Below are 24,684 nucleotides of genomic sequence, written 5' to 3'. Positions count from 1 at the left end.
CTTCCTCTTGCCCTCGGCCGCCAGGGGCCGCTGCGTCCCGGCTGTGCCCATCCGCTCAGCCGAGCGCCTGGCGCTGTCCCGAAGGAGGCGGCGGCGCCCACGCCGGGCAAGAGGAGCGGGGATAGCCCGGGGCGAGGCGGCGGTTGCGGCGGCGGCTGCGCGCTCCCCGGCCTGCCGGCAGGAACCTTGGAAAAAACCCGGCTGAGTTCTGCAGAGCTGGCGGGGCCGGGCCCGGAGCTTCCCCTGTGCCCAGAGCCGGGCCCGCCCTGCGGATGATGCCAACCTGACCAGAACCCCGCTGTCCCGGGGCGCAGCAACTTGGTGAAGGGGACGGGGCTCCAGACTAGACAGCACCCAAGCTGGCCGCTCCCTCCCAAAGTCTGTCTTTCGGAGTGTTGGTCCCTGGCTCAGGGACAAGGAAGACTTCAGGCCAGCAGGTCGAACCAGTGGGCACCACCGTGGACCAGGTAGGTCCCAGGTGTGGGGCTCAGAATGTGGAGGAATAAGTAGGCGTTAGGGGGGTTTGTGGGGAGAGAAGGTGAAGAAAGGTTGAAGGTTCTTGTGGTTCACATCCTCAAACCCTTATAATGCAGGCTGTTAACTCAGCCTCACTAAACCCCTGGATTGGGGTTTAGGAAAAATAGGCTAGGAAACTGAGGCAGGAGCATGGAAGTCAAAAAACAAATCCCAGAAGCTTCTATGTCCAGCTGTTTCCGGGGTGGGGGGAGGGAATAGAATGCCAGGGATAAAAGCCCAAATGAACACCCCCCACCCCTCTGCTGCCCACCCCACCGAGGTCTTTTGGGCCTTGGGGTTCCTAGGAGAGATGCCTGAGTTGGACTGGAGGATGTTGCAGCTCAGAGGGAAATAGGATCACCTGAGAGAAGACAAAGCTGCATTTGTGATGGTCAAAAGGAGGGTTCCTAGAGGGCAGGGAGAAGAGATGCCTACTCAGAAAAGAGGCACATCTAGAAGGGTGGGAAGCTCAGCCCACGGAGCACACCCATCCCCTGGGAGTTGGCACCTCTTCCTCTGTCTTCCTCCAGATCCCCCTTATGCTCTCACTCCTGGGAGCTAGGACTCAGGGGTCTCTGTCCTTATGGGACCCCACCATCCTATATGTTTCAGTTCTGCCTCCCTTTAGAGCAGTGAGGGAAGAGAGGTTCTTAGGGAGACATGGAAAGCTATTGGAGGCTGTGGCCTTCAAAGGCTCAGGGACCTGAAGTGTCCCCATTCTAGTCCTCTGGAGTGGGAATGGGGGCGAGGATGGCTAAGCCAAGCCAGCTCCATGTGAGTCCAGGAAGCAGGGGCCATAGTGGGTAGGAGGTGGAAGCAGAGAGGATCAGGGCCTCAAGACTCTTTCCCACTGCCTCTTCCAGCAGGAATCTGTCAGGTTCTGCTCCTTCCTTGACCCTCAGCTCCCTCCCAAGGCCAGAGAGATGACAGCTGTGATTCTTAGACCCCTTCCTACCATCACCCTGCTTCACTCTTGGGATAGAGAAACTCCCTCAGGCCACCCTTCTCAGGTTCACCACCCTGTGTGATCCCAGAGTCTGCAAGGGCCCCTCCAGATTCCCAGGGTAGAAGAGACTGTCCCTGCCCTGGCACCTGAGAACAGCTTCAGAATTGGGCTGAACTTCAGTGCCCAGCCCACCCCCTTGCCCTCTCCCAGGTTCTCCTTCACCCCCTGCAGAGCCATGGGCTCCCTCTATCCTTTGCAACCCCCTAAGAATCTTTCCTACTTGTCCAGGTGGTGTGAGTCTGAGGCCAGCAGATGAACAGACAGAAACTGAAAGATCCCCAAAAAGGTGAGTAAGGAGACATTGAAGATGGGGAGTAGCGGGGGTGGACAGAGATCAAGTACCCTATCCGTCGAGCAACTGGGTCCTGGCAGTTGGTTTGGCCTCTGGTATTCCCAAAGCTGCACTGGCACTTGTGGGGGCCCAGCAGTGCTCCAGGCCTACCCCTGAGCTTGTGGCCTTGCTGCCTCCTGGTACTGCTCTCACCCCCTCCTATGACTGCGCAGCTCCTAGCTACTCTGTGCCTCTTGCTTCCTTAGGATTCCCTCCATTTCCAGCCTGCCCTTCAGGGTAGCTTTGGGAGGCCCAAACCATCAACGATGAAAGAGGAAAAGGAAAGGGGAAGAGAGCAGAGGCAAGGTGGTACAGTGGACAGAGGGCAGGTTTCTAGGCTCTGGACTCTTCCACCCACATGCTGCCTGGCCTTGGGCAAGTCATTTGACTTCTATTAGCCTTGGTTTCATCTCTTCCTTTTTAAATTTAAATTCTGTTTAAATTGAAGTGCTACTGCATTCTCGTGGTTGGAAGCTCAAAAAGCAAGAAATAAATCAGGAGAAAAATGCCTCTCTTCTACCTCCATCTCCCAGCCAACCAGTTTCCCTTTTTGATGGCAAACAATATTACTAGTTTTAAAATACATTTTTCAAAGCTAGTTTATGCATATCTGAGCAACATAGATAATCCTTCCTTTATACACATTTTATTATATTTATTTTTGAGCTGGGGTCTCACTCTGTTGCCCAGGCTGGATTGCAGTATCTCAGACATAGATCACTGCAGCCTCAAACTCCTGGGCTCAAGCAGTCCTCTCACTTCAGCCTCTGGAGTAGCCGGGACGACAGGTGTGCACCACCATGCCTGACTAATTTTTTAATTTTTTGTAGAGATGGGGGTCTTGCTATGTTGCCTAGGCTGGTCTCGAACTTCTGGCCTCAAGTGATCCTCCTGCCTTGGCCTCCCAAAGTGCTGGAATTAGAGGCGTGAACCACCACACTCCTGGCCTGCCTTATACACATTGTATACACACCATTCTACACTTTGCTTTTTTCCCCCCTTAACAGTGGATTATCACTGGAGATCATTGCATGTGTCAGGACATAAAGCATTTCCCCATTGGTTTTTTACAGCTATCTGGATGAGACTGCGTTTGTGCAGACTCTTTATGATGTATTCAGCCAGTCTTTTACTGATGGTTGTTTAGGTTATGTCCCAGCTTTTTGAGCTTTGGTTTGCTCACCTGTAAAACAGGTAATAATAATCTTACTTTGTAGGACAGTTGTGAAGAATTCAAGAGTGTGCATGTGAAGTGCTGGAACCAAGCACTCAAAGAGTAGGAGTCAGCATTATTGTCCCTCCCATGTCACAGCCCTCCATGGGCCCATATCTAGTTCATCCTCCAAGATGCCTCTTAAATGTCGTCTCCTCCAAAGGCTCTCCTTTTCTTCCTGTAGCACTCATTACTGCCTGCATGACTCTGCGCCAGGTTGAAAGATGCCTGGGGACAAGGTGTGCCTCCTCCCCATCTTTGTGCCTCCCAGAGTGTGTGGCACAGAGAAGGTGCCCAGCCTGGGCACAGGGGAGCTTCTGCCTGGAGCTGAGCAGAATGTGTGCTTCTCTCCACAGGATGAGTGAGAGGGCTGCGTGGAACTGGAGCACAGGCGGCTGGCTGCTGGCACTGTGCCTGACCTGGCTGTGGACCCGCCTGACCTTGGCTGCCTTGCAGCCTCCCACTGCTACAGGTTTGGAGGAGGTGGCAGGGCCCAGGGAGGGAGTTTCCCAGGACACCTGGGGAGCTGGACACCACTCCACCGTATTCCATAGCGGGCAGGTCTCCCAGGCAGAGTAAAATCCAGAGATTCTAGGGGTTCTGGCTCCTCCTCTGCTCTTTACCCAGGGAACTCTGCCCATCCCTGCTGTCCTGCCCCAGAGAAGGTCTGGGCAGACCCTTTGCTCACCTCTCCTTCCAGGCTGGAAGGTGTTCTGTAGTGAGAGAGGCCCTCGGGCGGGGGCTTAACTCTAGCCTCCTGGCCTAATTCTGTGGTTTTCCTTCTGGGATGGCTAAAGCCTGTGTAAGCGGATGATCCTCCCCACGCATTGTAAGCCCTGGGGCCCTTGCCCTCACCCTGAGGAAGCTGGGGAGGCGGGGCTGGTGCGGGACTCTCTGTCTTCTGCCCAGGGGCCGTGCTCTGCCAAAGGGTGAAGAGCACGGTCTCACAGGGGAGGGAGGAAGAGTAGGAGCTCTGTGAAGCGGCGGGAAGATTTCATCCACTTCCTCCTCCCCCGCCACTGGCCATCTCTTCCATTCTTCCATAGCCCTCCTTGAAGCAGGAAAGAGGGGCTGGAGGCCAGCCTGGGTGGCGGGAGGGAGCAGGTCGGGCGTGTTGGGCGTCTGATCCTGGGCGGCTCCCCTCAGTGCTTGTGCAGCAGGGCACCTGCGAGGTGATTGCGGCTCACCGCTGCTGCAACCGAAACCGCATCGAGGAGCGCTCCCAGACGGTGAAATGCTCCTGTTTTTCTGGCCAGGTGGCCGGCACCACGCGGGCAAAGCCCTCCTGCGTGGACGGTGAGTGAGAGGCCAGGACCCGGCCAGGGCCCTGAGCTGAGCCATAAGGAGGCCTGTTCAGGCCTCGCCATCTGCTGGGGATACAATTTCATACCCGTCTCAGGGCTTTCATGATTAGTCTCAAATGGTGGGGCCCCCTCTGGGAGAAGAGGGCAGATGTGGCCATCCCTGTGTCATAGATGAGAAAAACTCTCGTTATGCGTGCAGCCTCCCACACTCGCGTGCCCTCTGCCTGGTGCACACACAGGCGCGTTCCCTCACACAGCCCCACTCCTCTCTCCACACACTTCCTCCAGCTCCTTCCCCTGCTGCTCCTTTCCCTGGCCGCCTCCGCGTACCCTCCTCTCCTTCTCAGCCCTCCTCTCACACTTTCCTGTGTGGACACATGTGATCCTTCACACCCACACTCATACGCTCACACTCATTTGGCACCCCATGCACGTGCCCACTGTGTCATGCGCATACCAGCTATGCCAGCTATGCACTCCTGGTCTGTAGACCCCTCCAGACGACTCACACCCTTGCTCACACACCACAGAGGGAGTATACTGGTTGTGCATCTATGCTAGTGACGTGGTCACCTTAGAGACACTTTTGCCTGCCTTCGCCCCTCACTGTCTGGGGAGATTCAGGGATCGGTGGGATTAAAGTTGGGGGTTATGTCCCCAGGCCTCAGCCTGAGTACTGCCTCTCTAGGCAGCCTGGAGTAGGGGAAAGATGAGGGAAATGCATGCCTCAAGGCCAGGGGTGTGTGGAAACGTGCACCTCATTCGCAGACCTGCTCTTGGCTGCCCACTGTGCTCATAGAGACCCTAGAGCTGCACTCCGCCTCCTGCTCCCACAGCCTCCATCGTCCTGCAGAGATGGTGGTGTCAGATGGAGCCCTGCCTGCCTGGGGAGGAGTGTAAGGTGCTCCCGGACCTGTCGGGATGGAGCTGCAGCAGTGGACACAAAGTCAAAACCACCAAGGTACCCTGGGTGGGCACCTCATCCCACCCTCCCCTTCCCCCTCTACCAGGAGCAGAAAAGGGGGCACAGGAGCCTTGGAGGTCTAGGATGTCAGTGTCCCAAGGTGAGATCGTGAACCATGAAATTCACAGACAGTCCTCCTAGGTCTGTTCTCACTGGACTGGAGTTAGGGGAGTCAGGACTTGAAATCCAGTGTGTGCTGGGAAGATTCTTGATGTGCATGTACCCTGGTTTCCTCTTCTCTGCCTGGAATTAGTTTGCCTCCAGAAAATATCAGGCCTATAAAAGCATAATAGAGAATGGGAAAAATTTTCTAGATAATTGAGGGAGGAATTGCTACTTCTACCTGAACTCCAGGTACAGTAGCCACTCTGCCACTCACCTCTGCCATGACCATCCCCCACCTCCACCCCATTCCCACTGTTGTTGACTCCCTACAGTTCATGCCTACCCTCCTCTAGTCAGATTTCTCTGTCTACTCTCACAACACCCAAGAGGATTATTACTTTCATGGTTTGCTGCCTGCCCCACAGAACAAGGGGTAATTAAATTTTTATCAAACTCGTTAGCAGCTCCATGTGTGTCATGGTTAATCAGCTGCATTGCTCTGTCATCGCCATTGGTACAGAAGAGTGACACTACGGAGCGAGCCAGGGCTCTGCCTTTGGCTTTCCCTCCCTGCCACCACACACAGCAAACAAGCAAACACAGAAGAAAATAGAGAAGGAGGGCCGGGCGCAGTGGCTCACGCCTGTAATCCCAGCACTTTGGGAGGCTAAGGTGGGTGAATCAAGAAGTCAGGAGTTCAAGACCAACCTGGCCAACATGGTGAAACCCTGTCTCTACTAAAAATACAAAAATTAGCTGGGCATGGTGGCACGTGCCTGTAATCCCAGCTACTTGGGAGGCTGAGGCAGGAGAATCACTTGAACCTGGGAGGCAGAGGTTGTGGTAAGCAGAGATCATGCCACTGCACTCCAGGCTGGGCGACAGAGTGAGACTCCTTCTCAAAAAAAAAAAAAGACAACTTTCAGCTTCTGAAGACAGCAACCATTTTCACAGAGCACAGAACAAAAGGAGCTACAGCAAGAAAAAGTTTGACTGGCTCTAAAGTAGAGCATCTTCTTTCTGTCTGTAGGCAGGGATGAGGGACAGCCATTCTGAGTATATTTAACATCAGAAGAGAATGAGACCCACTACAGAGCTTGTGACATTTGTCACTGTGTTATAAGTGTGGGTTTGGAACCTGTAAGGAAGTGCTTGCAATTTGGGTAGCTACTCTGAAGCAAACAGTGGGGAGGCTTGTGTGATGTATGTTTGCGTCGGTCACCAGGCCATGCTTTGCCAGTCCGGCCTGCTTTAGGGTGAGAGGATCAGCAGCAGTGGCCTCTAAGTGACCTGCATATTCTGGGTAGTCTCTGGCATGCTGGAATGGAATAGGCATTCACTTCTCTAACCTTACCCTATCACTTCTTCACCAGGTCACACGATAGCTCTTGGGGGTCATGGCCTGGACAAGAAAGGCTTGATTGAGCCATGGACTGAAGATTGGTATCCGGTCATCAGCCAGGAAAGATGGGGATTCACTTACATGCCTCATGCCAAATGCAGCATCAGTCTTTCCGGGGCACTTCAGTTAAGCCGCTCAGCAGATATGGATGGATCTGCAACCACATACCTAGTGTGGAGCTGGGCTTCTCTGGAGACACGAAGGTCAACACACAATTCCTACCCTTAAGGAATGTCCGGTTGAATTGGAGAGTTGATGACAGACAATTTAGATAATTTAGGTTAAAGTACTTGATACCAGACCGTGGCTTCCGGGCCACATGCTATGGCATGATGGGGGTTTGGGAATGAGATTCCCATAGTTTTTCAGATACCCCATGGCCACAGGGCATAGAGACAAGAGATCGCATTCAGCACCCACCACCTCCCTCTTTCGCATCAGTTCTGAATCCCCAGCAAGCTGCTAACATGTTGCAGGAAAACACTCTCCCCTTATCCCAGACCAGCGGTATCTCATTTGGATGGGATTGGATTGACTTGGGAAAGGAAAGTAAAAATAAAGCCAAATAACTTCCTAGCAAATCTTTGGCACAGGTATGGCCTGGTTTGGGCCATTCATTGGGTATGGGATGGACAGGACTTTAAAATCACCTCCATCCAAGCACCTCAGGTTTTTTGTTTGTTTGTTTGCTTATTTTAACAGATGAGGAAAGAGCCCCAGAGAGGTGAGGCAGTTCGCCCAAGATCTCATAGCCTGGGCTCCCAAACCTCTAAGACTGATGATTTTCCACTAGCCTGAATAATAGGATTCCAAGTTAATTGAGTTAATTTTATCTCAAGTTACTGGAACCAGGAAAGTACAGGCTAGACAGCAGCAACATTTTTCTTGGGAGATGCTAGAGCAGGGACTTTTACTAAGGTCACTGTTCTCCTGTCTGAAATAATCCAGAATATCCACACATAGGGAGGTGGGACCATCTGGTCTCCACTCTACTCTCATCCTCCAAAATTTCAAGCAGGTCTTATGACACCCAGAGGTCACTCAACCCAGTTACAGCTGGGGCTCAGCTGGCATCTCCATTGCCACTCTGACCCATCTCTTCTGGGGTCTTTGGGCTATAATTCTCAAAGACTCTGGCTCCAGGAGAGATTCTAGGTGGGACGTAGAACTGGTTAGAGTCTTCTCTTTTCAAAGGCCCCTGCCGGGCCGCAGCGGGGGAAGGCTAGAACCTCTGTTTAGATAGAATTAAAGGTCAGTGCTGTCAGGCTGACACTCTAAATGGCTCAGGGATGATACACAAGCTTCAGGGCCTCAGAGGCATGGGCTACTTAGATATCTCATCAGTAAGAGAATTGCAGCCTCTGAGACTGTGGGCATTGAGATCACCAAGGCCCTAGGGAGGGGAGTGTCAGTAGAGACCAACCTGGACAATGCTGAATTCTGAGCCTCAGGGAAAAAAATCAGGTTATAGTTTGTGGCTGAGTCTCAGCTTCTCCCTTCCTCCCCGCACAGTAGAACCAGGACTGTTATTCCCCCTTTCTCGCCCTACTCCAGTTTATTTTCTTGTTTTTGGCAATGGGGTGAACAATGGTGCCAGCTTCTTACTAGACTGTAAATACCAGAATTCACGACTCAGAATCTCTGCAGATGGTGGGCTCATGGGGTAGGGTAGTCAGGGAGTTGGTCAAAGATCATCATTGCCTCCTTTAAGGCTGGAGGATGGAGGGTGGGGATGGATTAAGGGATTGGCAAGCTTTTTCTGGAAAAGGCCAGATAGTAAATATTTCAAGCTTTGCAGCTCACATACAGTCTCTGTTGCATATTCTTTGTTTTTGTTGTTGGTTTTTTGTTTTATTTTGTTTTAAAATGTCTTTAAAATGCAAAAGCTAGCCTTATTAATAGCTCAAGTCTTAGCTGTACAGAAACAGACTCTGGGTCTTTTTTCAGAAGGGTGCCAACCCCATGAACCCTTGAAGGCAGGCCATCTCTGCAGTGCGGGACTGCCTCCCAGCCTCCTGGCCTGCCTTCTGTGCAATGGGAACCTGAGCATGAGGGCTGGGTCAGGTTTTGTTTTTCTCCTAATGCTTCTTGAGAGATTGGTGAGTGAATTATTTAGGCTACAAATGAGACAGCTTTAGCAGAGTCAGATAATAACAACCTGTTCTTCTGGAGGCCAGAAGGGGGGCTTATCTCTACTCATTCTGCACCCTCAAGACTGTGTCCAGGAGGGAGGGAGAGGGCTCGAGCCCCTTGCCCATCTGCTGCATCCACAAGCTGGTGGGCTCTGAGCTGGGGATTGGGCCTGATAGCGGGGATGATGCTATGCAAACTCTCTCCTGAGTTGCCAACCACTGCCAGCCTTTGCCTAGCCAAAGTCTGGGTTCTCCAACCTTCCCTGACCTCGCCCATCCCTGCTACAGAGAAGACCTCTTTCCTTTGACACATGCTGGAATTTGCTAACTCCTAATTCATTTTTTTAGCTCCTCAAAGCCTTCATTTCCTCCTTACCTTTTCATACATTTTTTTGGTGGGATTTGAGGGGTATCTTTTAGGTAGCCAGACGACCCCTACATAGGAGGGTCTGACGGAGAAGGGAGAGTGTCCCACCTCCCCGACAATAGCATCCTAGGGTCCAGTTTCCAACTGAATCAATATTTGTGTGCATTTTGTAGCTACAGTTTAAAAATGCAAATGAATTTTCCTGGAACATAAGGTTCCTGGAGTCATTTATCTTCCTCTTCTCCCCTTACTGGATTGGAATCTCAGTCTGAAGTTAGCCGTGCCCACACTGTCCTCAGCTGTGAAGGCCTTAGGAAGGTTACCAACCACAGGAGATCATGTGGCTAATTTCTGTTGGCATCCTAGCAGTTTCGTTAAGGTCTATGAGTGACATCTTAATTAATGGCCTCAGACAGTTGCCTGGATTGAGGCTGCAACTTCCTAAAATCACAAGCTTACAGCTACAAGGGATTTTAAAGTCTTTCTTTTCTTTCTTTCCTTCTTTCCTTCTTTCCCTCCCTCCCTCCCTCCTTTCCTTCCTCCCTCCCTTCCTTCCTTCCTTCCTTCCTTCCCTTCCTTCCCTTCCTTCCTTCCCTCCCTTCCCTTTCTTTTTCTCTCTCTTTCTCTTTCTCTCTTTCTTTCCTTCTTTTCTTCCTTCCTTCCCTCTTTCTTCCTCTCTTTCTTTCTTTCTCTCTTTCTTTCTTTCTTTCTTTCTTTCTTTCTTTCTTTCTTTCTTTCTTTCTTTCTTTCTTTCTCTCTTTCTTTCTCTCTTTCTTTCTCTTTCTTTCTTTCTTTCCTTTCTCTTTTTTTTATTGAGACAGGGTCTCCCTCTGTTGCCCAGGCTGGAGTACAGTAGCATAATCATGGCTTACTGCAGCCTTGGCCTCTTGGGCTCAAGTGATCCTCTCACCTCAGCTTCCTGAATAGCTGGCCCTAATGGCATGTGCTGCCACACCCTTTTTTTTTTTTTTTTTAGAATAGAGACAGGGTCTTCCTATGTTGCCCAGACTGGTCTTGTCTTGAGCGTCCTCAAGACAGCCTCGAGCAGTTCTCCTGCCTCGGCCTCCCAAAGTGCTGAGATTACAAGTGTGAGGCAACACACCCAGCTTGCAAGGGATTTTAGAGACCAGTTAGCCAACTCCCTCATTTGACAGATGAGGAAGGGGAGGCTCAGAGAGGCTAGGTGGTTTGTCACATAGCAAGCTGTTGGTGTGTCCTGTCCAGTGATCCAGACAAGTGTTCCTTCTACTACTGCACATCAAGTATAGATGAGGAACCTGAAAAGAAGCCAGGATTTTAGCAAGGATGAATGTAAAAGTGTCCCGTTCTAAAGTCACTCAACCCTGCGAGTGCAAGGGAACAGAATGAAGAATGGGAAACACGTAGAGATATATACACAGAAAGAGGGAAGGAGGAGCAAAAAAGAGGGATTGAGATCACTCATTCAGAAGAACACAATTCACAGCACAAAATAATAAGAACAGAACTGATGCCGCATCCAAAACAATTGATTTTTATCCTTTCTCAAGGAGACAGAATGGAGCCCCACTAACCTTAGAGATCAGTGAAGCCACTTGGATAGCTTCTGGGTTCTTCAGGCTGCATATTAAAGCCCACGGGCTAAATCTGGCCTGCTTCCTTTTTTGTAAATAAAGTTATATTGAAACATAACTATGCTTATTTGTGTCTTCTTGTCTATGGCTATTTTTATGCTAAATAGCAGAGTTGAGTCATTTTGAAGAGCCCATATGGATCACAAATTCTAAAATATTTATCTAATCCTTTTTTTTTTTTTTTTTTTTTTGGTGAGACCGAGTTTTGCTTTTGTCGCCCAGGCTGGAGTGCAATGGTGCAATCTTGGCTCACTGCAACCTCCGCCTCCTGGGTTCAAGCAATTCTGTCTCAGCCTCCCAAGTAGCAGGGATTACAGGTGCATGCTACCATACCTGGCTAATTTTTATATTTTTAGTAGAGACGGCATTTCATCATATTGTCAGGCTGGCCTTGAACTCCTGACCTCAGGTGATCCGCCTGCCTTGGCCTCCCAAAATGATGGGATTACAGGCATGAGCCACCACGCCAAGCCCATTATCTGATCCTTTGTACAAAAATTTTGCCAACTGAAGCCTTAGTGTTTTAGTTGAATCTTTCTCAATATACTTTTGCAATCTGGAAACAACGACTTTGCATTGTATTCCTGAGTTTGGGGATATATATACATACATGTATTTGAGGCTGTGCCTCTGCCTGCTTTAATCCCTTCCGGTGCCACCTGTGATATCTAACAAAGAAATGAAGACGTAAAGATTAAGAGGCCAAGAGAAAGACTTCAGGGCAGATGCTTTCCTAACATGTTGTCACACCGTAGATCAGTTCAGTTCATATCTTCCAGGTTCATGAAACTTCTGCTTTTAAGCTTAAGGAAAATAACTGCATGTGCACCTGTGTGTGAAGATGTAATTTTTTATGCATGTACATTGCTGGTGTTTCTTTCTTTCTTTCTTTCTTTTTTTGGGGACAGAATCTCACTCTGTTACCCAGGCTGCAGTGCAGTGGTGCGATCTCAGCTCACTGCAAGCTCCACCTCCCGGGTTCACACCATTCTCCTGCCTCAGCCTCCTGAGTAGCTAGGACTATAGGCACCCGCCACCACGCCCGGCTAATGTTTTGTATTTTTAGTAGAGATAGGGTTCCACCATGTTAGCCAGGATGCTCTCGACCTCTTGACCTTGTGATCCACCTGTCTCAGCCTCCCAAAGTGCTGGGATTACAGGCATGAGCCACCATGCCCGGCCTTGCTGCTGGTGTTTCTGTGTGTCTGTGGATTTGAGTATCTCCATGCCTACAAGCAAGGACAATATTCAAAATACATAAAAACCAGTTTAGCATAGAGACTGACTCATCAAGACAGGTGCCAGCCCAGGGCACACTGGCAGCACACAGCCCAGCACACAACTGCACATTCCCACTCCCCCTGCTGTAGCTGAGACGGACTCCATCTCAATGAACTGAGGAGGGCTCACTTCCCTCTTCCCCACAATGTGAGCAGCTAAGATGGTTCCTGGTTTCCTAGGACTTGTGATTTGTCATCAAGTATGAGTCTGGGCATGTGCATGGGCACAGCAGCTACTGGGCTCATATGGCTGTAAACATTCTATTTACAATAGATATGTAGACTGGACATAAGGAGGACCAAGCAACTACCTTTCAAACTATACATGAGGGTACAAATTTCCCTTCAGTCTGGTCTAGAGGAAGTGGATTCCAGCCGTTTTTAAAGGCTTGATTGACCACAAGGCTGGGTGATTGGCAATACACCATAGCTTCTATTAGTGAAACTCTACCATGTGTCAAACACACATATTTAAGTGGGACTCTTCCCATCTCAAAATTCAGACAGAGGCCTTAAAGGTCAGGTAAAATAAAATTGAGTGTCAACTACACTAAACTCCTCCTACATTCTAACAAGATGTTACACTTGCAAAAGGAGTGATGAATAGCTGTTACCCACCTCCAGACTGCATGAGAGAGAGCTAAGAACTAAGGTTGAAAGGCAGGTGGTAGTGAAGATCTGACCGGAGAGAGTTGTCACTTTCTTCCACCCTGGCCAATGGTGTGATTGTTTCTTACTGTAACCCACTTCAGAGGGGGATTCCAGAGAAGAACTCCGAGAGCTTGACTTGAATCCATTGGAGTATGAGGGACCCAGGACTCAGACCTGAAAATAATCTGAAGGCAAGTGGCTATGGCTGGCTGGTTGCTCTGGAGAGAGTCCAGAGGACCACCTTGAGAGTGAGCTGCCCCCAAGAGCTCAGCAGAGCACGATGTTTGCATGTTTTTCACAGGCCAAGAGTGGACTGCCCAAGAGGGCTTCCTGGAAGAGAGAGGTGACCCCAGCTAGGGAGGGACTACCAGAAGCCAGGAGTCTGAGAGGAAGTCATAAGTGGCCAGTGGAAGGAGACATCACCCACATCAAGGGATTTGTAAATGGGGGATCGCCAGCCATAGCGCATCTTGCAGAAATCCAGGAAAGTATCCTCCCACACAAGATAATGCCCAGACTCTGAGATGGAAAGAGACTTAGACAGACAGACTCATAGACATTAAATAATTCATTCAATATCAAGCAGCTAAATAAATGGCATGTGGTAGTCTTGTCTTGTGTCAGTTTGGGTAAGCTGGAGCTACATTTCCCAGAATCCCATCCCCTGCGTGGTTCTGGTTTAGAGTTGGCCAAAAGATTAATTTGTGAATGATTTGTAAGGCAGAGAAGTGAAGCAGCTGCCACAATTACTTAGCAGCTGTCATAGGTTAGAATTGTCAGCAAGTTCCAGGTTATACTTACTCTCACCACATTTAGCCTTACTTGGCAAATCCTGACCCTTCCAACCAACAAAAACTAAAAAGCCCAGGCCAACCCCAGATACAGAGGCAATAGACTTTCATAAACTCTCCTCTCTAGGATCCTGCTCCAGCAGCTGGCATTCCTGAGTCCTGAAAGTTTGATTAGTGGCTTTTCTCTGGTCCTCCAACTTCTTCATTCAAACCTTTACTCTCCCAGTTTCTCCAGCAATTCTGTAAAGCCACCTTCCCATAATAAATCTTCCCATAATAAATCTCTTATTACACAACATGCTTAGTGGTTCTCCTTCCCTGATGGAACCCTGACCAATACCATTAGTATCAATAATAAACATCAAGTAGGTACTGGAAATGGCTCCAGAGGAATAGAACATTAGGGATAAAAATTGTGAACTGACCCGGTTAGATTTAAAGGCATTAATGATCCTATTACCATTGGTATAGGTGACACTGATAAATCATGGCATGCAGTGGCAAGAGAGATACATGAATTATCACCCGTAGTCACCTGTAATACAAATGTCTTTAAAGGGAAGTCTTTGGCTGGCCAAGTAGTTGCCCCCACTAAACATTTTAATGGAAACAGAGAGTATAGGAGCATTCGTTGATTGCTTCTAGGTGTACTCAAACACGTAGAGGAAGAAAATGATGTGCTCAGGACTTTAAATGCCAAGCTCAAGGTTTGATTACAGGAGCAGGATGCTTCTATCATTGCCTTAAAAGAAACCCTTATTTGGCTAGGCACGGTGGCTCAAGCCTGTAATCCCAGTAGTCTGGGGGGTCAAGGCGGGGGAATCACCTGAGGTCAGTAGTTCGAGACCAGCCCGGCCAAAGTGGTGAAACCCCCGTCTCTACCAAAAACACAAAAATTAACTGGGCATGGTGGCACATGCTTGTAATCCCAGCTACTCAGGAGGCTGAGTGAGGTAGGAGAATCACTTGAACCCGGGAAGCCAAGGTGAGCTGAGATCGCACCACTGCACTCCAGCCTGGGTGACAGAGTGAGACTCTGTCTGTAAATAAATACATACATAAATAAAAGTTTAAAAATTATCATAAGGCTGGGCGTGGTGGCTCATGCCTGTAATCCCAGCACTTTCAGAGGCCAAGGTGGGTGGATCACCTGAGGTCGGAAGTTCGAGACCAGCCTGACCAACACGGAGAAATCCCATTTCTACTAAAAATACAAAATTAGCTGGGCGTGGTGGTGCATGCCTGTATTCCCAGCCACTCGGGAGGCTGAGGCAGGAGAAACACATGAACCTGGGAGGTGGAGGTTGCGGTGAGCCAAGATCCCGCCATTGCACTCCAGCTTGGGCAACAAGAGCAAAACTCCATCTCAGAAAAAATAAAAATAAAAATCATTAAAAAAAGAAAGAAAGAAAAAGAAACTCTTATTTCCTGTAGCTCCAGGGGTGAAATTTCTGAAAACCAACATGGCCAGTCTTGACTTCAGTGTAGTAGGAGTCACTGTTGTACCCCACGGTGGAGACATTCTTCTCTTAGAACCCAATACCACTAAATCAGTGGGGCCCAGAGTCTTGGGAACAGGAATTAACATTTTGCTGTTGAATCATTAGGGATGACAGTGAGAAGAGTCACTCCTATTTCCATCTCATATTGGCAATTCCACTGACTCATGCAATGAGAGCTACTATGGTGGAAAATGCCAGGTGGAAGCCTCTAGAATGGCCTGTACCTACCAAAATAGTAAGCCCAAAGCAATTTTGTTCCAGAGATTAGTGTCACCATAAGAACTTGAAAGATGTAGCAGTGGTGATTTGTACCATATCTTCTTTCAACTTGCAGAATACAGATGGACCTTGAAGAATGACAGTGGATTATCACAAACCTAATCAGGGTGGCTCCAATTTTAGCCTCTGTTCCAGATGTGATTTCTTTTTTCCTCTTTTTTTTTTTTTTTTTTTTTGAGGCAGGGTCTCACTCTGTCACTCAGGCTAGAGTGCAGTGCAGTGGTGCCATCATGGCTTACTGCAGCCTCAGCCTCTGTAGGCTCAGGTTATCCTCTCACCTCATCCTCCTGAGTAGCTGGGACTACATGTGTGCACCACCATGCCTGGCTAATTTTTGTGTTTCTTGTAGAGATGGGGCTTTGCTATGTTGTCCAGGCTGGTCTCGAGCTCCTGGGCTCGAGTAATCTGCCTGCCTCAGCCTCCCAAAGTGCTGGGATTACAGATGTGAGCCACCACACCCAGCCCAGATGTGGTTTCTTTACTGGAGCAAAGATGGTTTTGGTACTTGGTATGCAACTAATGGCCTGGCTATTATTGAATAAAGAAATGTTTACTTATTTATTTTTATGTTTATTTTTTTGAGACAGAGTCTTGCCCTGTCACCCAGGCTGGAGTGCAGTGGCTCAATCTCGGTTCACTACAGCCTCTGCCTCCTAGGTTCTAGTGATTCTTCTGCCTCAGCCTCCTGGGTAGCTGAGATTACAGGCACCTGCCACTATATCTGGCTAATTTTTGTGTTTTTAGTAGAGACAGGGGTTTCACCATATTGGCCAGGCTGGTCTCAAACTCCTGACCTCAGGTGATCTGCCCTCACTTGGCCTCCCAAAGTGCTGAGATTATAGGTGTGAGCCACTGCGCCCGGCCTATTCTTTATATCTGTTAGGAAAGATCACCGAAGCAGTTTACTTTCAACGGGTAGGGCCAGCGTTACACCTTCAATCTCCTTCCTCAATGGTTTATCAACCATATGGAAGATAATTGCAGCACTGCTGCCCTACTCAGAGAAGACCCTAAAGGATAGTGGTAAAGGAAAATCCCACCATTCTGCAGAATTTTGAGGAGTACATATGGTTGTTCATTTTGCCTGGAAGGAGAGATACCTGAGGTACAGACACACACACACACACACACACACACACACACATTCTCCTCCACTTCACACACAAATTCTCCCCCACTTCACATCTATAGCAACTCCTGGCCCTTCCGACCAACAGAAACCAAGACGCCTAGGCCAACCCCAGATACAGCCACAAATTGTGTGTGTGTGCCGCGGCTGGCTAAAGGTTTGACTTTCAGGGTGTGGATACTTAGGGTATTGGAGGGAACATATTTGGAAAACTGATGATAAGGAAGTCTGGAGAAGAACTATGCAAATCAACAGTCATGAGCTGACACAAAGTGTGAAAATATTCATGTATTACATGAATGCTTGCCAAAGTACAACTTCAGTAGAGGAGGATTTTAAAAATCAGACCACTAAGATGCCACATTCTTTCCCCAGCCATTTCCTCCAGTCATCCCTGTCTTTTGCCAGCGGCTCATGATCAAAGTGAACACGGTGGTGAGGGTAGAAAGTATGCATGGCACAGCGACACGGGCTTCCACTCATCAAATTTGATCTGTCTCCAGGCACTGCTGAGTGCCCAATCTGCTAAGGGCAGAGACCAACACTGAACCCTGAAGAAGGCGGTATTCCCCAGACTGAACAGCCACCACTTGATGGCGGATTGATTACATTGGAACACTTTCATCACGAGAGAGGCAACACTTCTAGTAGACACTCACTTTGGATGTGGACTTCTCTTTCCAGTCCACATGCTGCTGCCAAAAACATCAACTTACAGAATATCTTTTTCATTGTTATAGTATTCCACTAAGCACAGCTTCTTACCAGGGAACTCATCTTACAGCAAATAAAACATGGCAATGGGCTTATGATCATAGAATTCACAGGTCTTACAATGTGCTGATTGCCCTGGAGTAAATGGCCTAAAAAGAATGATCTTTCTGGGACTGAGGCACAATACCAGCTGAGTACTAACACTGGGCTGATGCAGTGTCTTTTGCAATGCCTTGAATCAGTGACCAGTATGTAGTGCTGTTTTTCTCATAGTCAGGATTCATAAGTCTGAAAATCAAAGATGTGAAGTGGAAATGGTTCCTCTCATTGTTACTCCTAGTGATCCACTAGAGAAATTTTTGCTTTCTAGCCCCATAGCATTGGGCTCTGTGGGTTTAAAAGGCAATTTATCCACCTAGGTTAATTATACATAAGTAAATTATGTGATAGAGCTATCATTCAGCGACTGTATTAGGTGAAGTGTTTGTGGAAAGCAAAGGTAATATGGGCTGAATAATACAGAATGAAGTTTAAAATACCAGCTGTGACCATATGACCAGTTATAGAAATGAGGACTGTAGTAGTTAAAAACCAAACACTGCATGTTCTCACTCATAGGTGGGAACTGAACAATGAGAACACTTGGACACAGGGCGGGAAACATCACACACCAGTGCCTGTCATGGGGTGGAGGGAGGGGCAGGGATAGCATTAGAAGATATACCTAATGTAAAGACGAGTTAATGGGTGCAGCAAATCAACAGGGCACATGTATGCATATGTAACAAACCTGCACATTGTGCACATGTACCCTAGAACTTAAAGAATAATAAAAAACAAACAAACAAACAAAAAGTATTTTTTTCTCACACTAATATGAATATATTACAATAGTCCCCTTCTATCTGTGGTTTCACCTTCTATGGTTTTAGTTCTCTGTAGTCAACCATGATATTTCAATATTCAATATTTTGCCTGGAAGGAGAGATAGCCAGAGGTACAGATACACACACACACACAGACACACACACACACACACACACACATTCTCCTCCACTTCACACACAAATTCTCCCCCACTTCACATCTATAGCAACTCCTGGCCCTACCAACCAACAGAAACCAAAATGCCCAGGCCAACCCCAGATGATTGAAAAGATCATATTTATATAACTTTTATTATAGCATATGGTTGTAATTGTTCTATTTTATTATCGTTGTTGTTAATCTCTTACTATGTCTAATTTGTAAATGGAAATTTATCATCAGTATGTATAGGAGAAAGCATAGTACTATATATACAGGGTTCAGTGCTGTCCCTGGTTTCAGGCATTCATTGGAGCTCTTGGAATGCATCCCCTGAGGATAAGGAGGATTACTCTAAGGTAAATATTAACAAATTATTTTTTGCCCTCTTCTTATTCATGAAAGTGACCAGGACTATTACCTGAAAGCAACCAGAAAAATACACAGAAGCTGCCCGAGATTTCATCCAGAACCACAGATATGAGTCCACATGTTGGGATTAAAGGTGAAGGTGTGGAATAGCCAAGGCAATCCTAAGCTAAAAGAGCAAAGCTGGAGGCATCATGCTACCTGACTTCAAACTATACTACAGGGCTACAGTAACTGAAATAACATGGCACTGGTACAAAAACAAACACATAGATCAATGGAACAGAATAGATAATCTAGAAATAAGACCACACACCTACGACCATCTGATCTTCCACAAACCTGACAAAAACAAGCAATGGGATAGGATTCCCTATTCAATAAGTGGTGCTGGGATAACTGGCTAGCCATATACTGAATATTGAAACTAGACTGCTTCCTTACACCATATACTAAAATCAACTCAAGATGGATTAAAGATTTAAATGTAAAACCCAAAACTATAAGAACCCTGGAAGACAACCTAGGCAATACCATTCAGGACATAGGCATGGGAAAGATTTCATGATAAAGACGCCAAAAGCAATTGCAACAAAAACAAAAATCAACAAATGGGATCTAATTAAACTAAACAGCTTCTGCACAGCAAAAGAAACCATCAACAGAGTAAACTGACAACCTACAGAATGAGAGAACATTTTTGCAAACAATGCATCCAACAAAGATCTAATATCCAGCATCTATAAAAAACTTAAACAAATTTACAAGGAAAAAAAATTAAAAGGTAGGCAAAGGACATGAACAAACACTTTTCAAAAGAAGACGCACATGTAGCCAACAAACATATGAAAAAAAGCTCAACATCACTGATCATTAGAGAAATGCAAATCAAACCACAGTGATATACATTCTCACACCAGTCAGAATGGCTACTATTACAAAATCAAAAAACAAGGTGGGGCAAGGTTTTGGAGAAAAGGGAATGCTTATACACTGTTGGTGGGAGTGTAGATTAGTTCAACCATTGTGGAAAGCAGTGTGGCAATTCCTCAAAGACCTAAAAACAGAAATACCATTCGACCCACCAATCCCATTGCTGGGTATACACCCAAAGGAATATAAATCATTCTACCATAAAGATACATGCATGTGAATGTTCATTGCAGCACTATTCACAGTAGCAAAGACATGGAGTCAGCCTAAATGCCCATCAATGATAGACTGGATTTAAAAAATATGGTACATATACACCACGAGTACTAGGCAGCCATAAAAAAGAACAAGATCATGTCCTTTGCAGGGACATGGCTGGAACTAGAGGCCATTATCCTTAGCAAACTAACACAGGAACAGAAAACCAAATGTCACATGTTCTCACTTGTAAATGGGAGCTAAATGATGAGATCACATGCACACATACAGGGAAACAACACACAGTGGGGTTTTGGGGAGGGTCGGGGGTGGGAGAAGGGAGAGGATCAAGAAAAATAATTAGGCCGGGCGCGGTGGCTCAAGCCTGTAATCCCAGCACTTTGGGAGGCCGAGACGGGTGGATCACGAGGTCAGGAGATCGAGACCATCCTGGCTAACACGGTGAAACCCCGTCTCTACTAAAAATACAAAAAACTAGCCGGGCGAGGTGGCGGGCGCCTGTAGTCCCAGCTACTCGGGAGGCTGAGGCAGGAGAATGGTGTAAACCCGGGAGGCGGAGCTTGCAGTGAGCTGAGATCCGGCCACTGCACTCCAGCCTGGGCGACAGAGCGAGACTCTGTCTCAAAAAAAAAAAAAAAAAAAAAAGAAAAATAATTAATGGATACCAGGATTAATATCTGGATGATGAAATAATCTGTACAACAAACCCCCATGACACAAGTTTACCTGTGTTACAAACCTGCACTTATGCCTCTGAACTTAAAATTTTAAAAAAAGGTGAAGGTGTGATTAAAAAAACAAACAAACAAACAAACAGTGTTTCCGGCTTGTAATTCAACAAACTTATTACACATACCTTGAATCATTTAATTCCCACAGGGACTTGTGAGGGAAGGTTGCTAACACCAGTTTACAGAGGCAGATGCTCAGAGGGGAAAGAAAGTCTGAGGGCATTCAATAGTTGTCTCATGGGCTGGGAGTCCAGGACCAGGAAAAAGCATGTAGTAAATGACATTTGAGGGGCAGACTTTTAAAATGTGAATTATCTCATTTAATTACCACACTAATTCCATATGATAAACATTACCATTCTCAATTTACAGACAGGGAATCTAAGACTTTGAGCCCAGGCCTGCTTAGCTGTAACACTCACATCCCTCCATCACCCACGAGATGTGTTCTGGTCATCTCCTTGAGGATTGGCTATCCAGAGTCCAAACACTTCAAATTTAGTGTTTAGGGAAGGGGTAAGAGGCCAGGGGATAGACTGGGTAGTAAGTGCTGTGACAGAGGTGTCTTCTCCATGCTCTGGGGCGGGAATGAGGGTAGAGGAACCCAAATCCAGCATGACGGAGGCATCCTGAGGAAGTTTTGTTTTTGTTTTTGTTTTTGTTTTTTGAGACAGAGTCTCGCTCTTATCACCCAGGCTGGAGTGCAGTGGTGCAGTCTCAGCTAACTGCAACCTTCATCTCCTGGGTTCAAGCGATTCTCCTGCCTCAGCCTCCCGAGTAGCTGGGATTACAGGCATGTGCCACCATTTCCTGCTAATTTTTGTATTTTTAGTAGAGATGGAGTTTCACCATGTTGGCCAGGCTGGTCTCGAACTTCGGACCTCAAGTGATCCTCTGCCTCGACCTCCCAAAGTGCTGGGATTACAGGCGTGAGCTACTGCACCCAGCCATGAGAAGGTCTTTAAATTTGAGTGGGAATCAGCCAGGCAAAAAGCGTGTGTGTGTGTGTGTGTGTGTGTGTGTGTGTGTGTGTGTGTGTTGGAGGGAAAGGAATGCAAATGCTAAGGGAAAAGCATTTGCAGAGAACACTTGAGGCAAATTCAAGTAAGTAGTTAGCAATGGCTAGAGTACAAGGGGTAAGGAGAGATGGCAGAGATGAGGCTGAAAGTTGGCCAAGGCTGAGCTCAGAAAGAAGTTGGTTGCTGTACAGTTTGAGTTTTATCTTAAAGACAATGGAGAACCCGGCAAGGGCTCAAGGGCAAGGGCAGAGGCAGATTGCCACCTTAGAGATGAAGCTGTTAAGACCCGATGGGTGGGTGACACTGAAGACTGGGCAATAAAACAGATGTTTTGACAATAATCCAGGTAAGAAATAATAGCCCTTGGACCAAAAGCAGTGGTTGTCTGGGGGTGCAGAGAGGGAAGGAGGAGGATGAGGATAGTTTCCAACTCTGGGCTCTCCATTCTTTAACGGATGATTGCTTTTTTCTCTCCCACCATCTGGCTACAATGGGTGGCAGCACTGGCCCCGTGCATCTGCCCATGTGCTGTTTGAAGAACTCTGAAGGCCCAGAATCCCAACATGCTGCCTTCTCCAAGGCCCATAACTCCTCTACTCAAGTCCGTATTACGGATGTATTCACACAAAAGCAAACACTGAACACTTACTGGAGCTTTGGGTTAATAATTTTTTTTTTTTTTTTTTTTTTTACAGGCCACCATCCGAATCTTGGCCAACTGTGAGGAAAGGCTGGAAGAGGAGTTTGGAGATGGACTGTGGCAATTCCGGAGGACCCATGTCCTGGAATTGGAGAGAAAGGGAGGAGGCCATACCACCTAGGAGGGAGGGGCTGCTGGGGTGGGGTGAGTTGGAATCTGCTCTCAAGTTATTCCTGCCCTTTGCCTGTCAGGGATTTGGGGGTCTTTGGTCTTCCCTTTCACTCTGGCCCAGGATCAAGTTTCTCTTTAACTTCTTTTTCTGCACGTGGATTCCCAGACCCAGCCTGGTGCTCCGCCCAGAGCCTAGGCCACAGTGGAGAGCGCGAGTGAGGAGCATGTCCTCCAATGGGTTTTTCAGCGAGGGTCGAAAGGCAGATGCTGAAAAGGTAACTCCCTTAGACTCACGGGACCAGGCGGGGCAGCTATGGGACTCCCAGAGTTCCCAAGGATGATGGTCCAAAAACCAGGAGCAGCCGAGTTCCACTCCACTCGTAAGCTCTCGCCAAGTACTGCGCAGGAAACATGATAGCCAAGTGGACTGGAGCGTTGACTTTTTCTCCTTGGGAATGATTCCTGGGGCAGCCTTAAAGGCTGGAGGGCCGAGGTTCTCTCCGTAGCTCCCACCTGGGGACGTCTCTCCTGGCTCTCTGCCGCCGCGGCGCACACGCACTAGCTGGGCAGCACGCGACCATGAGGCTGCAAACGTTGCTTGTATGTATGTATGTATGTATGTATGTATGTATTTTATGTATGTATGTATTTATTTTTAAGACCGAGTCTCGTTCTGTCGCTCAGGCTGGAGTGCAGTGGCGCGATCTCAGCTCACTGCAAGCTCGGCCTCCCGGGTTCATGCCATTCTGCCTCAGCCTCCCGAGTAGCTGGGATTACAGGCGTCCGCCACCACGCCCGGCTAAATTTTTTGTATTTTTAGTAGAGATGAGGTTTCACCGTGTTAGCCAGGATGGTCTCGATCTCCTGACCTCGTGATCCGCCCGCCTCGGCCTCCCAAAGTGCTGGGATTACAGGCGAGAGCCACCGCGCCCGACCCGTTGTTTGCTTTTAGTTACTGATTGTTAAAGATTAAGCTGCTGGTAAGCCGACATCAATAATCCCTCCGGAAAAATCTTTTAACTAAGTTAATAACAGAAAAAAATTGGTTGCAATTGTAGATATTAGTCAGTTAGAAGATGTGAGAAAGGGAGGTTCAGTGGGTCCCGGGTGGAGTGCAGGGGTGTGTGCGCGCGCACGTGTTAGGTCAGGGGAGACTGAGAGTGCGTGTGCGAGATTTCGGGAGGGTACTTGGTCTCCAGGGTGAGGAATGCGGACTGCAGCTCTCCCAACACTCCCCACAACCCCCAACCACCAATACCAGCACACTCGCCCCGCCCCAGGCTGGACAGTTACTCCCAGGGACTCTTCCCCCCGCTTTACTCAGAAGGAGGCAGCAGCGAGCCGGGCGTGGTGGCGATCGCCTGTAACCCCAGCTACTCAGGAGGCTAAGGCAGGAGAATTGCTTGAACCTGGGAGGCGGAGGCTGCAGTGAGCCGAGATCGCGCCACTGCGCTCTCGCCTGGGGGACAGAGCGAGACTCCGTCTCAAAAACAAACAAGATGGGGGCAGCTGCGAGCGTCCCCTCCTCTCCTTCCCTCTGATTAGTAGAGCGGCATCGATCAAGGACCATCCGGCCCCGGCGGTGGGATAGGGAGGGCCTGGCCGAGTCCCTCACAGAGCGGTGGAGTCCGCAGGAGATTTGCGTGGACGGACTGCGTCTCCAAGAGAGACCTCCCTGTCATGGGCGGTATCCATAAAATGCTCCTCTGCGGGCGACAGAGGGGTGCGGTGGGGGCCTGGGAGGCTCGTGGGCGATTCCGAGCAGCGGGTCTGTCCCGAGTGAGGGGCAGCCCTGGGGCTGGGGGAATCGGGAGAGGCAGTGCCACTGCTCCTGGCTCCCCGGGCGATTCCACGGCGGAAGGCAGAGGGCTGAGCCCCAGCGCGGATCAGCCAAACTCGACGGGTCCTTGCGGGTCACCCGTCCCTAACCCTGGTTGGGCTGGGAGGGGTCTTCTCCCCGCAAGTCCCCTCGCCCGACAGAGGCTTCTCCTTTCCAATCCCCGCGACGGGCGCACGCCCTAGGCTGCTCTCGCCCGCCGGGCTCCTCTCTCGCTCCAGGGGCCTGGTGGCCCGTGGTGGCCCGCGTCCATCGTGTCGGTCCCGCAGACCCCGATTAACGCAGGTTGGAGATGCGGCGGCTTCCGCCGAATGGGCGCGGCTTTCGGAGTCCTCCGGGAGCAGGTGGGAAGGACGCGTCTGGGGTCTGTCGCCTGGACCTCTGGCCTCTGGGTGCGCAGCAACCCCTCGCGGCAGGATTGCGACCGCAGAGGCCTGCAA

The 24,684-nt window shown here is 48.7% G+C and overlaps 1 protein-coding gene across 1 annotated transcript; it reads left to right on the top strand.

The window, feature by feature from the left end:
• On the top strand, positions 1 to 10,933 carry TAFA3 (TAFA chemokine like family member 3). The gene is made up of 6 exons (XM_007977530.3): positions 1 to 467; positions 1,751 to 1,808; positions 3,423 to 3,538; positions 4,213 to 4,362; positions 5,207 to 5,331; positions 6,813 to 10,933. Exons 3-6 carry the CDS (start codon positions 3,424 to 3,426, stop codon positions 6,822 to 6,824), a joined length of 402 nt encoding a protein of 133 aa, XP_007975721.1. The 5' UTR covers positions 1 to 467; positions 1,751 to 1,808; position 3,423; the 3' UTR covers positions 6,825 to 10,933.
• Positions 10,934 to 24,684: the final 13,751 nt, after the last annotated feature.

This window comes from Chlorocebus sabaeus, chromosome 20 (assembly GCF_047675955.1).
Source record: "Chlorocebus sabaeus isolate Y175 chromosome 20, mChlSab1.0.hap1, whole genome shotgun sequence".
NCBI classification, from domain to species: Eukaryota; Metazoa; Chordata; class Mammalia; order Primates; family Cercopithecidae; genus Chlorocebus; species Chlorocebus sabaeus.
The sequence above is the reverse complement of the archived record's forward strand: the minus strand, read 5'-3'. Positions and strand labels throughout refer to the sequence as shown.

Excerpts from the sequence above, each read along its gene's own strand:
- TAFA3 (XM_007977530.3), top strand. The coding sequence starts at position 3,424 with ATGAGTGAGAGGGCTGCGTGGAACTGGAGCACAGGCGGCTGGCTGCTG. Across the intron at positions 3,539-4,212 it reads GCAGCCTCCCACTGCTACAG|TGCTTGTGCAGCAGGGCACC; the intron begins GTTTGGAGGAGG and ends GGCTCCCCTCAG. Across the intron at positions 4,363-5,206 it reads AAAGCCCTCCTGCGTGGACG|CCTCCATCGTCCTGCAGAGA; the intron begins GTGAGTGAGAGG and ends CTGCTCCCACAG.